This window comes from Aptenodytes patagonicus, chromosome 13, assembly GCF_965638725.1.
Source record: "Aptenodytes patagonicus chromosome 13, bAptPat1.pri.cur, whole genome shotgun sequence".
NCBI lineage: Eukaryota > Metazoa > Chordata > Aves > Sphenisciformes > Spheniscidae > Aptenodytes > Aptenodytes patagonicus.
This window is the reverse complement of record NC_134961.1, coordinates 10,259,813-10,278,559: the sequence shown is the minus strand read 5'-3', so window position 1 is coordinate 10,278,559 and position 18,747 is coordinate 10,259,813. Positions and strand designations below refer to the sequence as shown.

The following is an 18,747-nucleotide window of genomic DNA, read 5'->3' as shown; positions in this document are numbered from 1 at the left end:
ATCTCATTGACTAACCTTGACACCATTTTTAGTCCTGGACCAAATACACAGGCCAGATTTTGCTCAGAAAGTCCATTAAAATCCTACCCCTCTACAGAACAGGCCTTTCACTATTACTCCTCATGATGTTTCAACATTTGATTTCTCGTTTTTAATTTTTTTTTTTCAAACATTGACAAAATAAAGGAACAGCGGACTCAATATAACCCTGTGTTCCAGGATTGTTTGCCCCTTGATCTGTGGCACGGGTTGATGCCCCTGTAGCAGAGGACAGCTTTTTCCCTCTGACTCAGCGTTTCAGCATTGACTTTATCACTGGTTATGAGTGAATTCAAAGTAAGGGACCAGGATGTTCTCACTCTGCAGAGCGCTCGCACATCCTCCCTCCCTGCAGCCAGATTCGGGTGCATCAGTCCTGTAGCAGGGGCAAATCCGCCTCCTTGAGCTTGAGTGAGTTGTGGCAGGACACCTCTGTGCATATCCTCCAGACACTATATCAATGCTTTATAGGCACTGGTTAATCAAGGCGCAAACCCAACTCCATTTGAGCTGGCAGCTGAGGGACCCATCAAGAAGAAAAAGCTCAGGTGGACAAAATGTCCAAGTCTGGACCACTGTGATTCAGGCTGGCCAGAAACTCCCCCCTCCCTCAGGCCCAAAGAATCATAGAATCATAGAATCATTGAGGTTGGAAAAGACCTCTAAGATCATCGAGTCCAACCGTCGACCCAACACCACCATGCCCACTAAACCATGTCCCTAAGTGCCGCATCTACTCGTCTTTTAAATACCTCCAGGGACGGTGACTCAACCACTTCCCTGGGCAGCCTGGTCCAATGTTTAACCATTGGAATGGTTAAACGATTTATGGTTTAACGACCATGAAGAGTCGTTCAGCACAGAAACCCAACTTGTGGGATAGACACCAAACACTGTGGTACATACAGACACATCCGAATTGGATAAACACACATGGCATTTGGTATTTCAAAGACTTCTAGAAGCCTTTCTACAGCCTAACTCCTTCCTTGCTCTCATACCCAGCATCTTGTTTGAACAGCACGCAGCCGGGCAGACATGCCAGAGGCACCAAAAGGTCCAAGACCGTTGGAAGTTAAACGGGACCACTTCCCCCCAAAATCCTGGGCAAAATGAAAGCTGTAGGGAAATTAAGAAATTTTTTCTGGCTGGCAGGGAAAGGACAGTTCCTGATTTACACCGTCTGAAACAATTAACTTGTGAAAGCTGAGACACCGTTCCCCTTGGCATCCAGTGTTTATTATGCTTCAGACCATTTCAAATGAGCACTTGAAAAGGAGAGGGAGCCTCTCTGCCTCCTGATCACTTGAGGGAGGGAGAAACTTGTCCTAAATGGAACAACAGACTGTCCCTTCTTAATGCCACTTCAAAGCTCCTCGGACAGGAAAATTGATAATTGCATCAAGTACAGTTTTTCTAAACTTCATCATTTAGCGCTGAAAACTGGGCTATTGAATTCATATAGTTCTTTGATCAAGACCAGTTAATTAAGTTATTCCCTTGATATGACTCTTATCACATTAGTGCCAGACCTACATCACACTTACGCAATTCACATACTGGCTTTGATATGCATCATATAAGCTTCCCAGACCATAATCACTGGGTTTCCATAGATTTGCTGCTACCTTACCAGTTTCACCAATAGGATGGGCTATAGGTCAGCTATTAAAAGAGTGATTGTGCAGCCCAGAAGGCTCCTGGACGAATTGTAACAAGAGAAGTTATATATGGACAGAAACAGGACCAGTGATTTTTTCCAGAGCTTGTAATCTCCAGTTACAAACTCTCAGTGCCACCCCATCTCCTTTTTGAAATATATCCAGCATTATTGATAAAAAGTATGCAGCTAAGTATTTATTTTACCCTCATCAGCAAGACAATTGAACTTGATCTATCCTTTTGCTATTCTATTGCAATATCACACTTACAGTAAGAAACAATGGTAAAATTGAGTGTGAATTCTGAAATACGGCAAACCCTTCGCTGCGCTAAGTCACAGGCATCTCCGTTTAAGCAGGTTTTCCCTGCTTTCTCCCATCCATTCCCCTCCCACACCCCGCAGATCATCTTCTGCCCTGGCCGCCTCCCATGGAGGCTGTCCCATGGCCTCTCCTTGCCACAGTGAATGGTTTCTCTACCCTGTGCATCTGTCGGTGACTCCTGTCATTCCTTCCCACCTGATACCTCCCGATTCTTCATCTTCACACCCCTCCTCCAGCCACCCTCTGTTTCTGACCAACTATCCAGGGGCTCATTCAGCAAATCCTCCTCCTCCACACTTCTGCTTTCCACAGGAGAGTGACAAGCTCCAATTTAGGTCTCCACAGTTTTCCTTGGGCTTATCCCCTTAAACCGGATTAGCTAACGTCTTAATGCCAGTGACACCAGTCACAGCTCACCATCTGATCCTGCCTTTCAGGATTTGCTGCATCTATGCACTTTTCATTGCTAAACTAGATCCTGTGATCTTTCCTTCCAAGTCCTCCAACTCCCCGTCACCATCCCCCTGCCACCCTGGACTGCTAGTTATACTCTTCGTATCTAGAAGATGCCCAGATCTCCTCCTCCTCCTTTCCTCACCTGACACCTCCGGGGTCTGAACTCTTCCAACTCCCTGTTGCTTTCCCTGGTTTGATACCTACAATTTTCTCTTCCAGACTGTCTCCTTTACTTCGAGATACAGCCCCCCTGGAAAACTCATGGCACCCCTTCCTTGGTCTCCTTTTTCTTCAGTATGAGATACAAAATCTTGAGACAAACAATTCAAGGCCTCATTTCCACTCATCTGACCCATTCCCATATTGAACCTGCCTGTGGTCTCCACCCCACCAGTTTGGCGAGCCCAGCCCCAACACCCCTGTCCTCCGGACTTTGTCCACTCTTCCAATCTCAGAGCTTCCTTCCCCACCGCCTTTTACGCACAAACCAGCCCACATGGTAACTCCTCTTGACTCTTTTAAACCCCCTTTACAGACCCACATCCTTCCCAAGCCTGCTGTTCATTCTCCATCCATCTCCATTGCAAGGTGGAGATGCCACTGCTGTAGCACTCTCCATTAAGCAGCACTGAGCAGTTGCATCAGGAAGTCATTTTCCTCCCACCTCCATTCCTTTGCCCAAAACCAGCTCATAAACACCTTGGGGTCAAACCAAGTACTTCATCAAACTGTCTGTCCTGATCACCTCTATGTTCCTGACTTTTAGCTGGTCCCCTGCTCTCCAGGTGGAGGTGAGGGACTCTCCTTAGCCCAGGAAAACAAGCATTACAGGGCAAGGACCAGCCTGCAGCTCCTGAGGAGGTTCTGTACCTGGCTGTGCTGGTTTTGGCTGGGATAGAGTTAATTTTCTTCATCGTAGCTAGTATGGGGCTATGGTTTGGATTTGTGCTGGAAACAGTGTTGATAACACAGGGATGTTTTAGTTACTGCTGAGCAGTGCTGACACAGAGTCGAGGCCTTTTCTGCTTCTCACCCCACCCCACCAGCGAGTGCTGGGGGTGCACAAGAAGCTGGAGGGGACACGGCCGGGACAGCTGACCCCAACTGACCCAAGGGATATTCCACACCATATGACATCATGCTCAGCTTATAAAGCTGGGGGAAGAAGGAAGGGAGGGACGTTCAGAGTGATGGCGTTTGTCTTCCCAGGTAACTGTTACGCGTGATGGAGCCCTGCTTTCCTGGGGATGGCTGGACACCTGCCTGCCGATGAGAAGCAGTGAATGAATTCCTTGTTTTGCTTTGCTTGTGTGTGCGGCTTTTGCTTTACCTATTGAACTGTCTTTATCTCACACGAGTTTTCTCACTTTTACCCTTCCGATTCTCTCCCCCATCCCACCAGGGGGGAGTGAGCGAGCGGCTGCGTGGGGCTTAGGTGCCAGCTGGGGTTAAATCACGACACTGGCACCCACTCGTGACGAAGGGGAAGAGACGGTGTGATCTGCAACTTTCTGTCATGGTCCTTCCTTGCTGGGATGTGATGGAGGAACTATTGAGAGCAGCATGGAGGAAAGGCAGGCAACGGTGGGCTCCAGCTGTTGGCCGGCTCACCCTCATCACACCTCTGGGTGCTCCCCAGCATCCCCACCACGGCTCGCTCTGGTCCCCAGCTCATTGCATGATGCAAAGAACAGTCACATTCTCTTTATTGATCAGGCTGTCCCCTCCCCGCACATGTTCCCTTTGTCCCCCCCTAAAATAAAACCCCAACTGAGAAGAGTCACCAGCTGGAGTTTAATTTCAGACTCCAAGGCGTATCTGGAGCCAATTTGCAATGCGCTTACTCTGAAAATCGCCCTCCCCTGTGACGCTTGACAGCTCCAGACCACAGTCCTGCTCTCAGCTCTGAAGGAAAAATGTTTTAATTTGTCACAAACCAATTATAGCGTCTCATCTATCCCTGAATTACTCATCTTGGCTACAGTCTAGGACAAAGGGCCCCTCTGAGAGGAGATTAGACATGGATATTAACAAGAGAAAAAGTGTCCACTGTCTCACCTTGCTGGGGACGCGGCTTCCAACGAGACAGGAAAAGGAAACCCCTCCTGACTGACAGCCGGAGGGAGGGCTCCCATCCCACAGCAAATCCCTTGTTTCACGCGGAAGAATAGTCACGACAAACTCGGTATTCAAATAATATTCATGCATGGCAGATAACAGTCACGGCTGGCAGAGCTGCAACATGAATATAAATAACCTTCGCTCCCTTGGTTGCTACCGCAGATGCACTGCCACTGTGCCGGAGCATAGGTGAAGGCGCTGTCAGCGTGGTGCACGGGGTGGGGAGGGGTGTGGGTGCTCCAACGGGTGCAACTGCCTCGTCTGAGCTCCATGTGCCACCCCTCTAACGAAGCCCCTTTCCCTTGAGCCCTGCCCTAGGCTGGAATGCCCTCCCATGGACTCCCAGCAAAGAGGTCCTCTCCAGCCACCTCCTCCCACCCCAGCTGCCAGGCATATTTGCTGCTCTCACAGGGCACACCAGCATCCCTCTGAATTCTTGCTTTGGACCAAACCTAGTTTCCCAGGCCCCAAGTCCCTCCATATCAGCGCTCCTTCCTTCCCTTCCCAACCCCGCGCTGGCCTCAGTCATTACCCTTCACCCCAACAGCCAAGGACCGGGTTGTCACCTTCCATGCTGAGACACAGCCTTGAGGATACTTTTGGTCTGTCCTGTCTCCTGAGCAGCTCAGGTACTGATTCATCCAGCTGGAAACAGGAGGTGAACACTCAAAACCAGCACACAAAGCTCTCAGGCAAGAGGCACTTTGCACTTACAGTCCCAACTGCAACGAGCCCCAGCACTTAGCTCAGCAGTAGGGACAAAAAGCTGCAGGCAGAGCTGGCCTCTCAGTCAGCTGGATAAACTGGATGGGTTGCTGCTCTGTCTCCAGTTGACTCGAGACATCCGAGGGCAGCCACGACGCTGCCTTCCTCCCCGTGCCTACTGCAGATCAGCTTCTTCCTTGGATGAAGAGGGAGACGATGAAAGCCAATTTCCCTTTGTGCTCATGGCGAATAATTTGGAGAATTCCCCTTGTTTACTCAGAACTGTTAATGATGCGTCAGAAATTACCTCTGAGATTGTAATTAAAGAAAACAGCAGAAGAGAGAGACATACACACACACACACACACTGCCTAATCACAGCTTCATCTGCAAATCTTGAAGAGCAGACAGCAGCCTCCCCGTCAACCCAAGCCTGCAGAAAGACCCCCCACGAGCCTCCTAAATGGCAGAGGCTCAGGGGTGCAGCCCCCAGGCCCTGTATAGACCTCCGCGTTCCTCTTCAGCTACAAAGAAAGCAGTGGCAGCACTCCGGGTATCCAGGAGCTGGCAAGGCCACGAACCTGACCAGAGGCCATCAGGAAATGAGTGGGAAGCACAGCCCCCTTAAAATCATTTTGGAAGTGGAGCAGCTGACCTAGAAGAGTAATTAAGCTCTCAGCCATCACCAAAATGCAGACACCCACATGCACACAGCAACGTATCAGTCAACCCCCTGCTAGCCTGACCTCGGGGCTCGGCATCTGATGGGGCTGGAGCAGAGCACAAACATTCCTTTCCCGTGGAGAACGGAGAGGAATTTGATTCCTGTTTGGTTACAGGATGGTGCCTGGATTGCCTAATTACTCAGGGGTGACCGCTACGGAGAGGCAGCCGAGAGCTGGTTTCCCAACGCCTCCCTCCCAGCTCAGTCCCAAGGCCAAATCCTCCTGCTTTGCCTCCTGGAGCACTTCCACGGGGTGAGCAAAGCTGCTTGCGCAGGGAGAGCAAACGGGGGTCAGGCAGGGGAATCGGCTCAGCCGAAAGCAGCCAGCTGGAAAAAAGCCGTTCCCTTTCTCCACCTTAGCCAATGGCTTAGTTCGGCTAGGGCTCATTTCAAGCCTTGGATTAGGAGAGTGGTGGAAATGCAAATCCTGTGAGTCCCAAATTCAAGGTAGATGAAGGAGGAACAAGCTGGGTTGTCCTCGCGTTCACAACCAGCGGCTGTCTGGGTGTGCAGGAGCTGCAGGGCTGGGCAGGCTGTGCGGGGCTTGGTACTGGTAGACCCTGGCCATGACGAGATAGTGCTCCATCAGTGCAGACAAGAGTTTGGGTGTCTGAGCAGGATCCATTTGGATCACTACTCCACTATTTATCCGCTCATCTTTGGTGAAGAATTAGTTGAGGTAAATCTTGGAGTCAGCCTCACACCACTCCGTAACCTCCCATTCTTGGCACGGCAAGAAAGGCTGGGGGCCCTGACTGTCTCCACTCCTGTTCTCAATATTTCTCTAAAAGGAGACCACTTAAACCTTTTAAACCCACATAGCATTTCCAGGTGAGCCTTAAATCCCCTAGACCAAGGTTACCATCTCCAACAGACTCTAGATGGGAGAAGCAGCAGAGTTTTCCCTTCAAAACCTCTTCTGTAGGCAAGTAAGCACGTAGCTAGCAGGTAAAATGGGTGCCTGCTTTCTGGCAGCAGTTGGCATTCTCACAAAAGCAAACCCTACAGCAGGTCAAACCATGCACTCGTTGCCACTGCAGGGCCCTGGGGGTTGTAGTTTAAGCGCCTTGTGATCATGGTCCTGCATAGACCCGTCTCCTGCCTGCCTTCAAGATGGGCAAAGGTTAAACTGCCCCGTGTCTCCTGGAGAGGGAAGGATTGGATGATTTTGGACCCCCAAATCCATACAGACTAAAATTCTTGAGGTTGGAGAATCTGAGCCTGAAAAGATAAAAGCCCAGCAATAACGACAGCCTGAGATAGCTGTAGGAGGGGGGACCCACTCATTAGGAAGGGTATTTCTCTCCTTCAGCAGAGGTGGTTTCAGCTCCCTCCCTCTCAGCTGGTAGCCCATGCAGGCAGGTTTAATTCTGGGGATTTGCTGCTAATGCCCAGGTCTGGAAGAGGGGCCCTCCTCCCTCCCCTCATCTTTACACACAACCCCGGGAAAGGAATTGCTTCCCAACAAGCAGACCGGGATGGCAAGGCACAGCATGCCAACACCCAGGGTCAGCACCTCCCCCTTGGCTCTGCTGCTCTCCCAGGACCCGCAGTTGGTCTGCAAGCTCTGGGCAGAGGAGCCTCTCTGTCACAGGTGTGCCAAACTCCTGCTACCACCCATGGCTCCGGGCACTCTCATCTCTGGAGAGGAACCGTCATTGCTCGCAGTGACTAGGGCAGCCCGCACCCAGTAACCCACATCCAAACTCATGCTGGGACTCTGGGATTTGCTCCAGCAATTCTTTACTGGACAAAAGCATATGCAGGTACAGGGTGACCCACCACATGTACACACATGGCACACGCTGTGGGCACCAGGAACCCCCTCGGGCACTTGGTACCTCACCGAGCACACCCCTGCGGTGCCCAGGACTGGCTGCCTGGGACAGAGAGTCCCACTGCCACCTCGTGGGTAAGGGGTGCATCGCCTCCGCTTTGCCACCGGGCACAGTGGGCAGCAAACCTCCCTGCAAAATCCCAGGCCTTGCTGGAGAACAGGACCCGGAGAAACCTCAAAGTACCTGGCTTGGAGGGAGGAGGGAAGTCCACACATACCAGAGCTAGAGGCATCATGAATTAATCTGATCTCTCCCTGCCTGTCTCCATCCCTGCTCCCCAGCTTGACTGGGAAGACAGGATGCTGCCGCACAGGGCAGGTGTCTGGCTGCAGTCACTCTGGACTGGGGGAAGAGTAGGAAGACTCACTGCCAACAGCTCAGGACCTGCTCGTACTCTCCTGGTCCCACCAAGGTGAACCGCAGCACCCCTTGAGGGCGCTGACTGTCCAGGCACGGAGCCTCAGGAACTGAAATATTGGTCCCATGTAGAAGACCCATGGGTGAGGCAAACCCATTAATTCCTTTCCACTCCCAGTTAGCATCAGGTTGTTAAAAGAAGACTTCTGTTCATTTTCAGCAGGATGGGCCACAGACAGTGAAAACCTTGCTTCACTGTGCAGTCAGAGAAATAAGGAAGCTACAAATCTCCCCCACAGAGGGAATGAGGCAGTGAGCAACCCCTCATGGCTTTGAGAAACCAGCCTCCCAAAAGGAGGTCTGGAAACAGAGCACTATTACTGAAACCCCTCTGGGTCTAGGACATCCCACCCCATAGATACGGAGGTGGTTCTGCTCTCTGCCTGCCCTGGCTGTAGAGCCTGCAGCTCCAGTTTGCACTGGCATAGTAAGGAGGAGGGCCTCGATCTCCTATGCCCCAAAGCACCTCCCTCTCTGCATCTCTGATCCTGGCCAGAGAGCCACAGCAAACGCAGGGAGGGAGGAAGGGAGAGCTGTCCTTTAGCAGACCAGCGCAGCGTCATTGGCACAGCCCTGGCTGGCATGAATGGGGCACCGTGGGGCAACATGCAGTGCCATGCTCCTGCATTCAGGACTGTAATGACCTGAGCAGTGGATGGGCAGATTGAACTCTGCCCTCCTGAGCTTCCAACAAGGCTGAAGCCAGCTCTGAGCTAGATCTAAAGAAGGAAAACAGTCTTAAAAGTCAATCTGGGAAAGGTGTCCTTGGGCCCCATGCCAAGGCCAGAGGAGTTTCACAGTCCCTTTGGCCCGCAAACCTGCAGCCTCCATGTCAGAGAGCAGAGGAGCCTCATCACAGTCCTGCACGACTCCAGGAAAGCAGCAGCAAGGAAGGAACATCCCTTTGACATCCCTCTCTAGGCCGCTGGGCAGGGGAACATCACTGCTGCGCTTTACTCTTATTTTTCTGCTTCCATATTTTGGACAAGCGGAACTTGTTCTTCTTCTTCTCTGGCTCCTGGCTTTCAAGAGATCCATCTGCAGGAGAATGAGCAGAGACTGAGCAGGTTGAGACCCACAGCCCCAGTGCCACCCAGTGCTACTCTGTAAGAGTAGAAAGAGCCCTTACCCAACCTCTGGATCATATCTGCCAACATCTGGTCCTCCTCTTGTTCTCTGTAATGGAACAGCATGGCATTAGAAAACTTCGCTATGTTTCATGACAAGGTAGTAGACACTGAAAAATATGTAAAGACTACTGTTGTTCCCCCAGTCAGAAATGACTGACCTCCATAGCACACCCTGAGAAGGGTGCAGATTAAAAGAAAAAAAAAAGTTAGAGGAGTCCTAGACATTAACAAACTGCATCTGGTTCCCTTGAAAGCAAGGGCCTGTGTGGGGATTTCCAGACTGTGGCAGTCCAGCACTGCAGCAGGGAGTCCCTTCCCCCAGCTGGCCTATGAATCATCCGACTTCACTGAGTTGTGAGACAACACCACACCCGAGGAGATGAATAAAGGTTGAGACACCAGTAGCCTGGGGTGCTGCAGAGGTGCTCGCATTGCAATCAGGGACAAACACCCTGCTATCTCCTTGTGCCTGGGCAAGGCCAGAGCCAAAAGCCTGGGCATTACTAGAATCCTCGAGCTGAAGTCAGTGCCCTGAGGTCAAGAAATGGAGGCTGCTTTCAGCAACAGGAGGCACAAATCCAGCTACTTGACACAGCAGTCTTCCTTTGAACTTGGGGAGGATCCAATTCTCAGCTACAGTTCTTTCACTTGCTGCAGCAGACGAACGCGTTCCTGGCTTCATGTTCCCAGAGCCCTTCTGCAGTTCCCGTGCTGCCTCCATCCTCCCCATCTCCAGCCTCTCCCTCTCTTCCCCCTGCCTTCTACATTTTCACAGCCCTTGTTCTCAGAGCAGCATTAGCTGGAAAGAGCGCTAAACATGGCTGCGGTCCTGACCTCAGTTTCTAACAGCTGCCAAGGAAGCAGCATTTAGGACAAGATGGTTGGTGACAGGTCACCACCCACCTCTCATGGAGCAGAAGTCTGGATTACAGCCATTCATCCACCCCTACAGCCTGGGCAGTGGAGGAAGTACAATGAAATCATCCCTGATGTTGGCTCATCTCCCACCATCTGAGGGCCCTCACCTGAGTCTGTCCTCATCCAGGCACTCCACAATATTATTCCGATCATTGACTGTGTTTAGGTACGACTCCAGCAGCTCCTTCTCTCGCTCCTTCTCCCTGGGTGTCTTCAGTTCCTCTGCACAAGACAAGGGAAGCCCATCTCACAGCTACAGGTGAGTACCTCCCCGCTGTGGCTCCTGCCTCCACCCTGCTCCAGCAAGCCCCTCTCACAGGCCCAAATTTTATTACCTCGCACTCAGGGGCACATTTTACATCCCCTCAGAAAACACAGGTGGGTTGGATGTTACAGGGAGTCTGCACCTGACAGCTCAACAGTGCAGTCAGGAGAGATCCCCCAGGGAAACTGCAATCCCTGGCAGCATCATTCAGATCTGAAGGACATCCCAGGGCTGGTGCGCAGAGCAGAGGGCTCCACACAGCCAGGGGCCAGCAGGACCCTCAGTGCAGCCGGTCCTTACCTGGCTTGCTCATGAGGTGTCGCAGCTCCGTCTCAATGTTCCACTGCTGTTCCTCCAGCTTCTGCTGTTTCATCCTGGAAAGAACCACAGAACCGATAAGTTACTGCCCCTCCATGCCCCAGTACTGGACCCCTCTCATATCATGCTAAAGCCTCATCTCTGCATTGCCCAGCACCTGGGTAGGGGCTGGTGGGTTGGGGAAAATCTTCCTCCATCGCATTTGTAAGGTTTCCCTCCCCACAATTTCACCACAGACCCTGGGTGCTCATCAGTGTTCAAAGGCCCATCAGCTAATACCTCAGGCAGTTCTCCCAGAGCTGTCCTCAAGCCCTCCCTCATCCCACCAATTGGCACATTTTTTGGGCTGCCACGCTCCCTGTCCTTCCCTGCTTACTGCTCACAGGTGAAGTGCACAAGCGGATGGGTGAATTTCTGGTTGTACTTACTTGTACATCAGCTCCGATTCCTGTCTGAGCAGCAGCTGCTTCTCATGGATCAGTTTGAACCAATCCACCATGAGGGCATCCTCAGACTCATCTGCAAAGGAGACAAAGGGCAAGACACCTCCAGAAGCTGCATCAGTTCAGTTCCCCTTGACTCAAACACACAATCACTTGAGGGAGAGCCTAGCATAACTTATATTAGCCATAGCCAACCTCAAGTGAAAACAGATCATCTTTGGTACTCCTGGGCACAAAGGAAAGAATGCAGACCACCCCCGCAGACTGAAGGAAGGAAGACAGATACTCTGCCACAGGGAACCCAGCTCATCTTCCATGTGGCCGGCCCAACTCTGCCGTTCTGAATGAACTCACTAAGCCCTGCGAAATTGGAGCAAGCCATGACGGCCAGTCTGGCTTAGGATCCAAAAGCCAGATCAATAGCAGCCTTCCACTCCCAAAACTCCCTGATCTTCAGCCAAATAAACACAAGACCTTGCTCAAACAATAGGTTAGGAAACAGCCAGAGAGGGTTCAAAATTCCCACGGCTTTATCTTGCTATACCATGTACCTTTGGCAACCTGGTGTCTCACATATAGCATGAGCTCCTAGAAATGGAGTCAAGAATGCCCAGGGGTAGAACATGAGCCTCACACCTCCCCACCATAACAGAGCTGGCCCCAGTCTCCTTTACCTCCTTCGCAGCCACGCAGCTGCTTCTCCAGATCCACTCCTTTCAATTCCAGCTCATCCAGCTGCTTCTCGATGTCACGCACCTTCTCCTGGATTTCCTCCTCAGGGAGGTAGTCTGGGTGCAGCTAAGAAAACAAATGTAGCAACAAATACAGCTTAGTGCCCTCAGACTGCCTGCTGAGGTCACAGCCCCAGCAGAGATGGGAAATGACATAAGGAGCCCAACTGCAGAGCCATGTCCTGGATGAGCCAGGTCAGCAAAGATGCAGAGCTGGCTGCTCACAACAGAGCGGTGGCCACTGCAATGCTACACCACTGCCATACATTCGCTGTGAGTGATAACATCTCACACGCTCATTAACCCACAGACATTCCCCCTGCTTTGTTGGGGGATGCTATGTCTACCAGAATTTTGTTTGGCTCTGTCTTATTCCAGCCTTTATTGTCCCCCTGCATGGGAGGTAACAGGCAGTCTCTCCATCTTGTCTCTGCCCCAGAGCCTTTCACCCTTTCCCTGGGAATTCAAATAAACCCTCCCAATAAGAAAAACTGAGATATATCTGGGCAAGCATTCCAGCAGGATGCCCAACAACCCCAGCCTGTTCCCCTTACGCCTGGTTTCCAGCCATACCTTGACTGGGGACACTGCTTCAGGGCTCTGGATGCTTTTCGGAACAGAGGGTTTAACTAGAAGGGAGAAAAAAAACCAAAGAACACCACAACAAACTTTAAATAATTTTGTGGTGTGGGACAGTGCCTACACCACCAGAGAGCACGACAGGTCCCTGCCACCCAACATAGGGCACTGATGACACGCATGCATTGGCACACCCGACTGAGGTGGAGATGTGTCCGCAGGAAACAGCACAGCCTGATTTACTCCTCGTGGCTGGACACTCAGATACCCTCTGGTCGCAGGGTGCTGCTTTCATCCCCAGGGCACAGGCAGTTACCTAACTCAGGTGTGACTTGGGACCTTGCACCTGAGAATATTGACTTCCATGTTCATTCATTATCTTGTTAAAACTCAAAGATACTTATTGTGGCAAAAGGCACCCCTTATTAACTTCCAAAGGATAGAACAGAAATACTGTGTTACTGGCGCAGGAAACACCAAGATATACTTAAAAATGCCCCTCTAGTGCTCTTGTACAAAGAAGTATCAGTAAATACTGATGAAACAAAGATGATCTAGGGGACCTTAGCATAGGTCTCAGGAAACTAAGGTTCAATTCCTTCCACAAAACTTTTCATAGGTGAGAAGTCCCTTAGGCCCCACTACACAGCATTATTTAGGCCCTGGACACCTATTAAAATCAATCCTTAAGCAATGTGTATTTGTTCCACTGAGCCTCAGCTTCCTCTGCCCAACTGTGCTGCAAGGATAACTACAGAAGAGTGTGAGGTATTTGGATACCCGAGAGGCTGGGCTGGATAATTACCACAGAGAGAGAACAGAGGTGTATGTGGATGATGTGATAAGGAAGGAAAACTCTAGTATCAAAAGAGCAGGGCTGTAAGAAAGGCAACAGCGGTGCAGGCTCAGCACACACAAGGAGAAAGACAGGACAGACAGAGTAGGGGAGCCCCCTGAGAGTCTCTGGCAATTGGTGCTGACTCGAGGAAGAACTCAAGGACAGCTCTCCAATTGCCCAGTCCTTGCTCTATTGCGTTTTCTAGGAAGAGTACAAAAGGAGAAGATGCCGGATGCGGCAATCAGCTGCATTGTCCCTGCACTGCTGGCCTCTGTCAGGGTAACTCTTCCCTCTGGATACTGCTGGTTTGCTGCCCTGTACATTACCTGCGACTCACACTTCTCTTAAAGGTTCCTCCAAGAGGGACCTGGCCTGCCACGAGCAGCCTGCTGCTGCTGCCCGAGCAACACCTCCCTCTCCCAGCTCAGCCCTGCATCTCCAGGCTCCTCCTGGGTGATCTCTGCAGCATCTCCAACCAAGGCAGAAAGCTGCACCACTGATCATGAGAAGGCCAAGGTCACTGGAGGGGAACAGCTAGTAAAACGACACTCTCCTGACCAGCTCAGTGTCTGATATCCCCTGATATCTTCAAGTTCTGTCTTGACAGAGACAGGATGGGTTGGCTGCTTGCCTGCAAACTGGAAGTAGGACAGTTGGCAAGAAAACCCTGGAGCATCCTTTCTCAACAGAAAACACTGCCTACGTCAAAGAAACTAATGATCTACAGAAATGCTCACCATCCACAGCCCCACGCAACACACACAGGATTAAGGGTAGGAATGGTCGCTGACTGTTCACAGCAGCTCTCTGAGTGCTGAGGTCGAAACCTATACAGAGAAGCAACAAGTCTGTCCTTAATCCACAGGCAGCAGCAAGAGAACAGCCTTTCAGATGGCAGACTTGCACACGTGAAAAATGGGGGGAGACTGCTGGGAAAGTTGCCCATAGTGAGCACTCCCCAATAGCAATCACTAAGCTTTAAAAAGACGGATATAAAACCAGCCTCCCTTATCTTAACAGCTCGCTTCCTGGCAAAGATGTAATGCTGAACCTTGTGGCTGAGTCTGAGGAAAAAGGAGATGGAAAGTTTGGGGAAAATTATGGCAGTGGAGGCATGCTAAACTTTTAAAATAGACAACACAATTGGAGTTTGAATGCTTCATAGCTGTCAGAGGTGCAGGCTAAGGACAATGCTGGAACCAGCTAACAAATACCAAAACACGAGGCCACCAAGCCATTGGGACCCATCCTGCTTGCTCCGAGACAAACACCAGAGTCAGGGCTGAGCCCTGCTGTGAGGACCTTCTAGTCCAAACAGATAAGACAGAGCCAGATGGGGTAAGGAAAGGGGAAAACAAACAAGCCAAGCAAACAGGACAGCAGCAAACATCAGGTTAGTTCCAGGAAATTTCATTTGCATTGTGGTGGGATATGTAGGAGCAAGGACAACTGGGCAAAGAAGGAGAGGTACACAGTAAAGCTGTGGTTGAACATACAGGAGTAAAACTGGACTAAGGGTAGGGACAAACTGGTCAGAACTGGTTGGGACATCTTTGAAAGTCCAAGAAGCAGCAGCCTTGGCTGCAGCTACCATAGGTCCTGCCAGCTGGAGTCTCTGGCTGACAGTTCTCTGCATTCCTTTCATTTCTCAAAGCCACTCAACTGGAGAGGAACAGAGACATCAACTAGATCCCAGTTCCCCAAATTAGGAGATGGTCCTCTTCATAGCTTTGAGTCTAAAGAATGACAGGGCAATGACCCTGGCAAATCCCTATTTTAATTTCTTCCCTTCCCACTGAATTCTCTGGCCTGGCTGGTTCCTGCTTAGGCCAAGCTGGCTAATAAAAATTAATGACACAGATTTTTCCCCAATGACAACAGCCACAGGCTTAGCCACAGAAAACTCGGGGACACATCTCCCATACTGACTACTCAGGTTGTCCCCTGACAGTGCAGAGAGGAGAGTGCCTTTAAGCAGGCAGAAGAGACCTTACATGTGGTAGTGCTTTTCTTCAACTGGTTGCCCTCTTCCTCCTTCTTGGCAGAGCCCCCAGGTTCTTCCCAGCCTTGCTTTGAATTCTGACAGCTCCTGATAAGATCTGAGCTGGGAATCAACTTCTTCATGAATCCACCAGATGAAGCTGGATTAAGAAATACAGACAGGTTTGGGGTAAGAAATTTCAACCCTCACCTCATAAAAATCCCTTTAGTGCCCAGCATCTCTGGCACTCACCACTAGCCACCTTCATTTCTAGTCCTAGTTCTCCTCTCTTGACGATAGCGAGGGGCACAAGCCCAAAGGAAACGGGGAGTAACCACTGATTACAAGGCCAGAGTATGAGAGAAGGGTGGAGGAGAAGAATAAACGGTTGGGAACCATCACCAAGATTTCTCACCATTACACATTTATGCAAGAGAGAGTAAGCGAAATCTTGCTAGCTGTCTCGCAGAAGAAGGGCACCCTGTGAAGACCGAGTCCCTCTCCTTGGGCAAGGATGGCTTTCCAAATAAAGGCACTACAGGGCCAAAGCAGGTGCAGAGAGCAAAAATCCCTGAAAGCAAGGCACAGTCTCCACCAACATGTTCCTTATATGTGCCTTGCAGCACTAATGCCTGTCCCCTGCCTGACTAGCAAAATGAAGGCAAAGCTTATATCCTTCATACCAGAGTCCTGCTTTGCTGATGGGACAACTAATGGACTTGGCTTTGTCTCCTTGTGTGCTGGGATCCCTGTTCCCACCTGGGAGTTATCAGTAGGTTTCTTAGAGCCACCTTGGTCTCTGCAAAGAAGAAAGACAAAGGTAGGAAACCATCCCTCTTGCAGAATGGTCCACAGGAAGCGTTTTGGACATCCTGGGCTGGATCTCCATCCGGGACGGTCACATTTTTCTAATCAGAGTCCAGCAATTTGAAATATGCTTTCCCTCCCCAGAAATGAAAGCCTTTGCCTCTTCCATCAAATTGTTGAAAACAGAAGCATTAAAACACAGGAGGTCTTCCCTCCTATGTGCACACAGACCTGCAGCAACAAACACAGCTGCAGACATGGACATCCCCATTCACTTGTCATGGAGACCCATTGGCTCCATGACACTCACTTGTTGGCTACAGGCTTCAACCGAGATCTCCACTCTGCTGGGCTCTCAGACTTGTCTTCACCAACATTCATGCTTCCTAAAGGAAGAGACATAGGAAGATAATATCAGATCCAATAAAAAGAAACAAGCCAGATCTGTGTCTCAGGAGGATCTTAGGAGAAGGAGATAAGCCATGCACTGGGGTAGATACTATGATGTTATTGCAGCAAACCAGCATCAGTTCAACAAGTTTAACGTGGGCAGATTTGCATACAATAGGTAGTAAATAACCTTGGTGGCATTTTGTCCCTTTTAGTTCAAATGCTTTAAACCCTATGCAGCTACAGAAACACAGCCACAGCGTAAATGAACAGGCATGTTCGACAGCAATATAACACAAACAGCTGAGATCTCAGAGACCAAAGGATGGGGCAGGAAGGGAGGGGAGACAAAAAACCCACAAGCTCACAGCAAACTGCAGACAGATACTGCTTCTGGCCCAAAAAAAGACAGGCCATCTGGAAGTGTTTGAGACACTGGATACTCCCAGGACCCCTCAGCCCACTGCTCAGTCACCATGGTTGAAGCTTGGTTCAAAACAGACAAGGAGGCTGGGTGAGCCCCAACTGCAATCATGAAATCATCCTGAAGTTCTGGCAAGGTCTCCCATCTGGGAAAGTCTACCTAAGCCTCTGAATTCCACCATGATCCCAACATTTGATGGCAGCTAGTACAACTTCAAATACCTGGAGATCCTCAGAGAAAAAAAACTTGCCGTGCTAGAGGGAGCAATTGCACAGGGACAAATGGAGGTGTGTTGAGCCCCAGAACTCAGAAAACCCTTATGTGGTGGTACAGACAGAAAGTATAGGAGTCACTGACACATTCATTGTACCGGTCCAAGAAGAAGGCATAAAGTCAGTATGCTGCGTCCAGGCAGAGCTGTATGCGAACCAGTCATCCTCACCTTTGATGCCTTTCGACTCTGGTTTGTGCACAGAGTCAATAGGTTTGCTGGCAGCCTGGCTCTTGGGCAGAGGGTCTCTAATCTTCTCCTGTTTTAGTGCTGTGTACTCTGTTTTGCTGGACTGTGCTTTTGGAGCTGGACTCTGCCACTGAGAACTGGTGGGAGAAAACTTGCCACTGCAGAAAAGAACAACCTAGTGAGTCTTTTTGAAAGGACGGACCTTTTTATTGGCCTCTGTTCCAAAGATTTGGATGAGTCCCTCTACATGTCTTTAAATCTCGGCCACAAAAGCAGTCAGAGAAAAGGAAGGAAAGATGCAGGGACTTCTCCAAGTTATCCCAAGGATCATCTTGAGAGTAAAAAGGGAAAAGGAATAGTACTTACCTGCTGGACACCGAGGAGCCAGTGGAACTGAGTCCTCCTGGCCTGTTTGGAGAGGCGTTTGATCCAGCCAGAGCCTGTATAATATGGTTACGTGCCTGATCCTTCTCAGCATTCACTGGACTGATCTCAGTAGTGGTACTGTCAGAGGCAGTTTTACCAGTGCCATGAGAAGAAGGGACTTGTTTTTTAGTGTCAGAGGTTTTATTGCTGGAGGACTCTAATGACCGAAAAAAATTTTCTCGGGCTTGCTGTGTTTTTGTTGTGGAGGTTGTCCAAAGAGGCCTTGATGAGGTACCTTCATGGTGATCTGTTTTATTTCCCAACAGGGTACCTTTGCAGTCATCTGATTTATTTACAGCTGAAGAGGACCACGGAGTATTTACACCTTTGAAGACAGAGCTTCCAGAACATGAAACAGATGGCTTGGTTGAATTACCAAGGCCTTCCTGGCTGGGTTTCTTCAACACCTGCTCCAGCTTCTTGGGTTCTGCTGCTTTCTGGAACGCCCTGGCAGCAGTAGGGGCTGGGGTACTCTCAGGTTTGTTCCCAGTGCTGCGGAGACCAGAGATCTGGACATTGTCTGGCTGCTGGTGGCTGGTACAGATGAACGTACCAGGCTCAGGCCCAGCTTTGTAGCTTCCAGGAAGAAGCACGTTCCAACACTGCCTGCACCTGTGGATACAAAAGTCTCAGAAAACATCTTCCAGAGCACTGGGAGGCCATTGACACACAGCCGAGAGTACAGGCACATCTCCACTGTCAGCACAGGGAGGGTGAAGGTACCACACTGGCAGTGAGCAGACCCCGTGTGC

General features: G+C 50.4%; 1 protein-coding gene across 2 annotated transcripts in view; it reads right to left on the bottom strand.

Annotated features, from left to right (window-relative positions):
• Positions 1 to 4,379: 4,379 nt before the first annotated feature.
• The window catches only part of MICALL2 (MICAL like 2), a 28,384-nt gene continuing 14,016 nt past the window's right edge, over positions 4,380 to 18,747 (bottom strand). For both annotated transcript variants that reach the window (XM_076350679.1, XM_076350680.1), the window contains 12 exons: positions 17,936 to 18,607; positions 17,552 to 17,727; positions 16,606 to 16,681; positions 16,172 to 16,287; positions 15,502 to 15,648; positions 12,664 to 12,719; positions 12,034 to 12,157; positions 11,345 to 11,435; positions 10,899 to 10,972; positions 10,441 to 10,555; positions 9,415 to 9,461; positions 4,380 to 9,323 (listed from right to left, as the gene is read on the bottom strand). In XM_076350679.1, the coding sequence (XP_076206794.1) occupies positions 9,226 to 9,323; positions 9,415 to 9,461; positions 10,441 to 10,555; positions 10,899 to 10,972; positions 11,345 to 11,435; positions 12,034 to 12,157; positions 12,664 to 12,719; positions 15,502 to 15,648; positions 16,172 to 16,287; positions 16,606 to 16,681; positions 17,552 to 17,727; positions 17,936 to 18,607 (1,792 nt within the window). In that variant the 3' untranslated portion in view covers positions 4,380 to 9,225. The remainder of the gene's footprint in view (positions 9,324 to 9,414; positions 9,462 to 10,440; positions 10,556 to 10,898; positions 10,973 to 11,344; positions 11,436 to 12,033; positions 12,158 to 12,663; positions 12,720 to 15,501; positions 15,649 to 16,171; positions 16,288 to 16,605; positions 16,682 to 17,551; positions 17,728 to 17,935; positions 18,608 to 18,747) is intronic.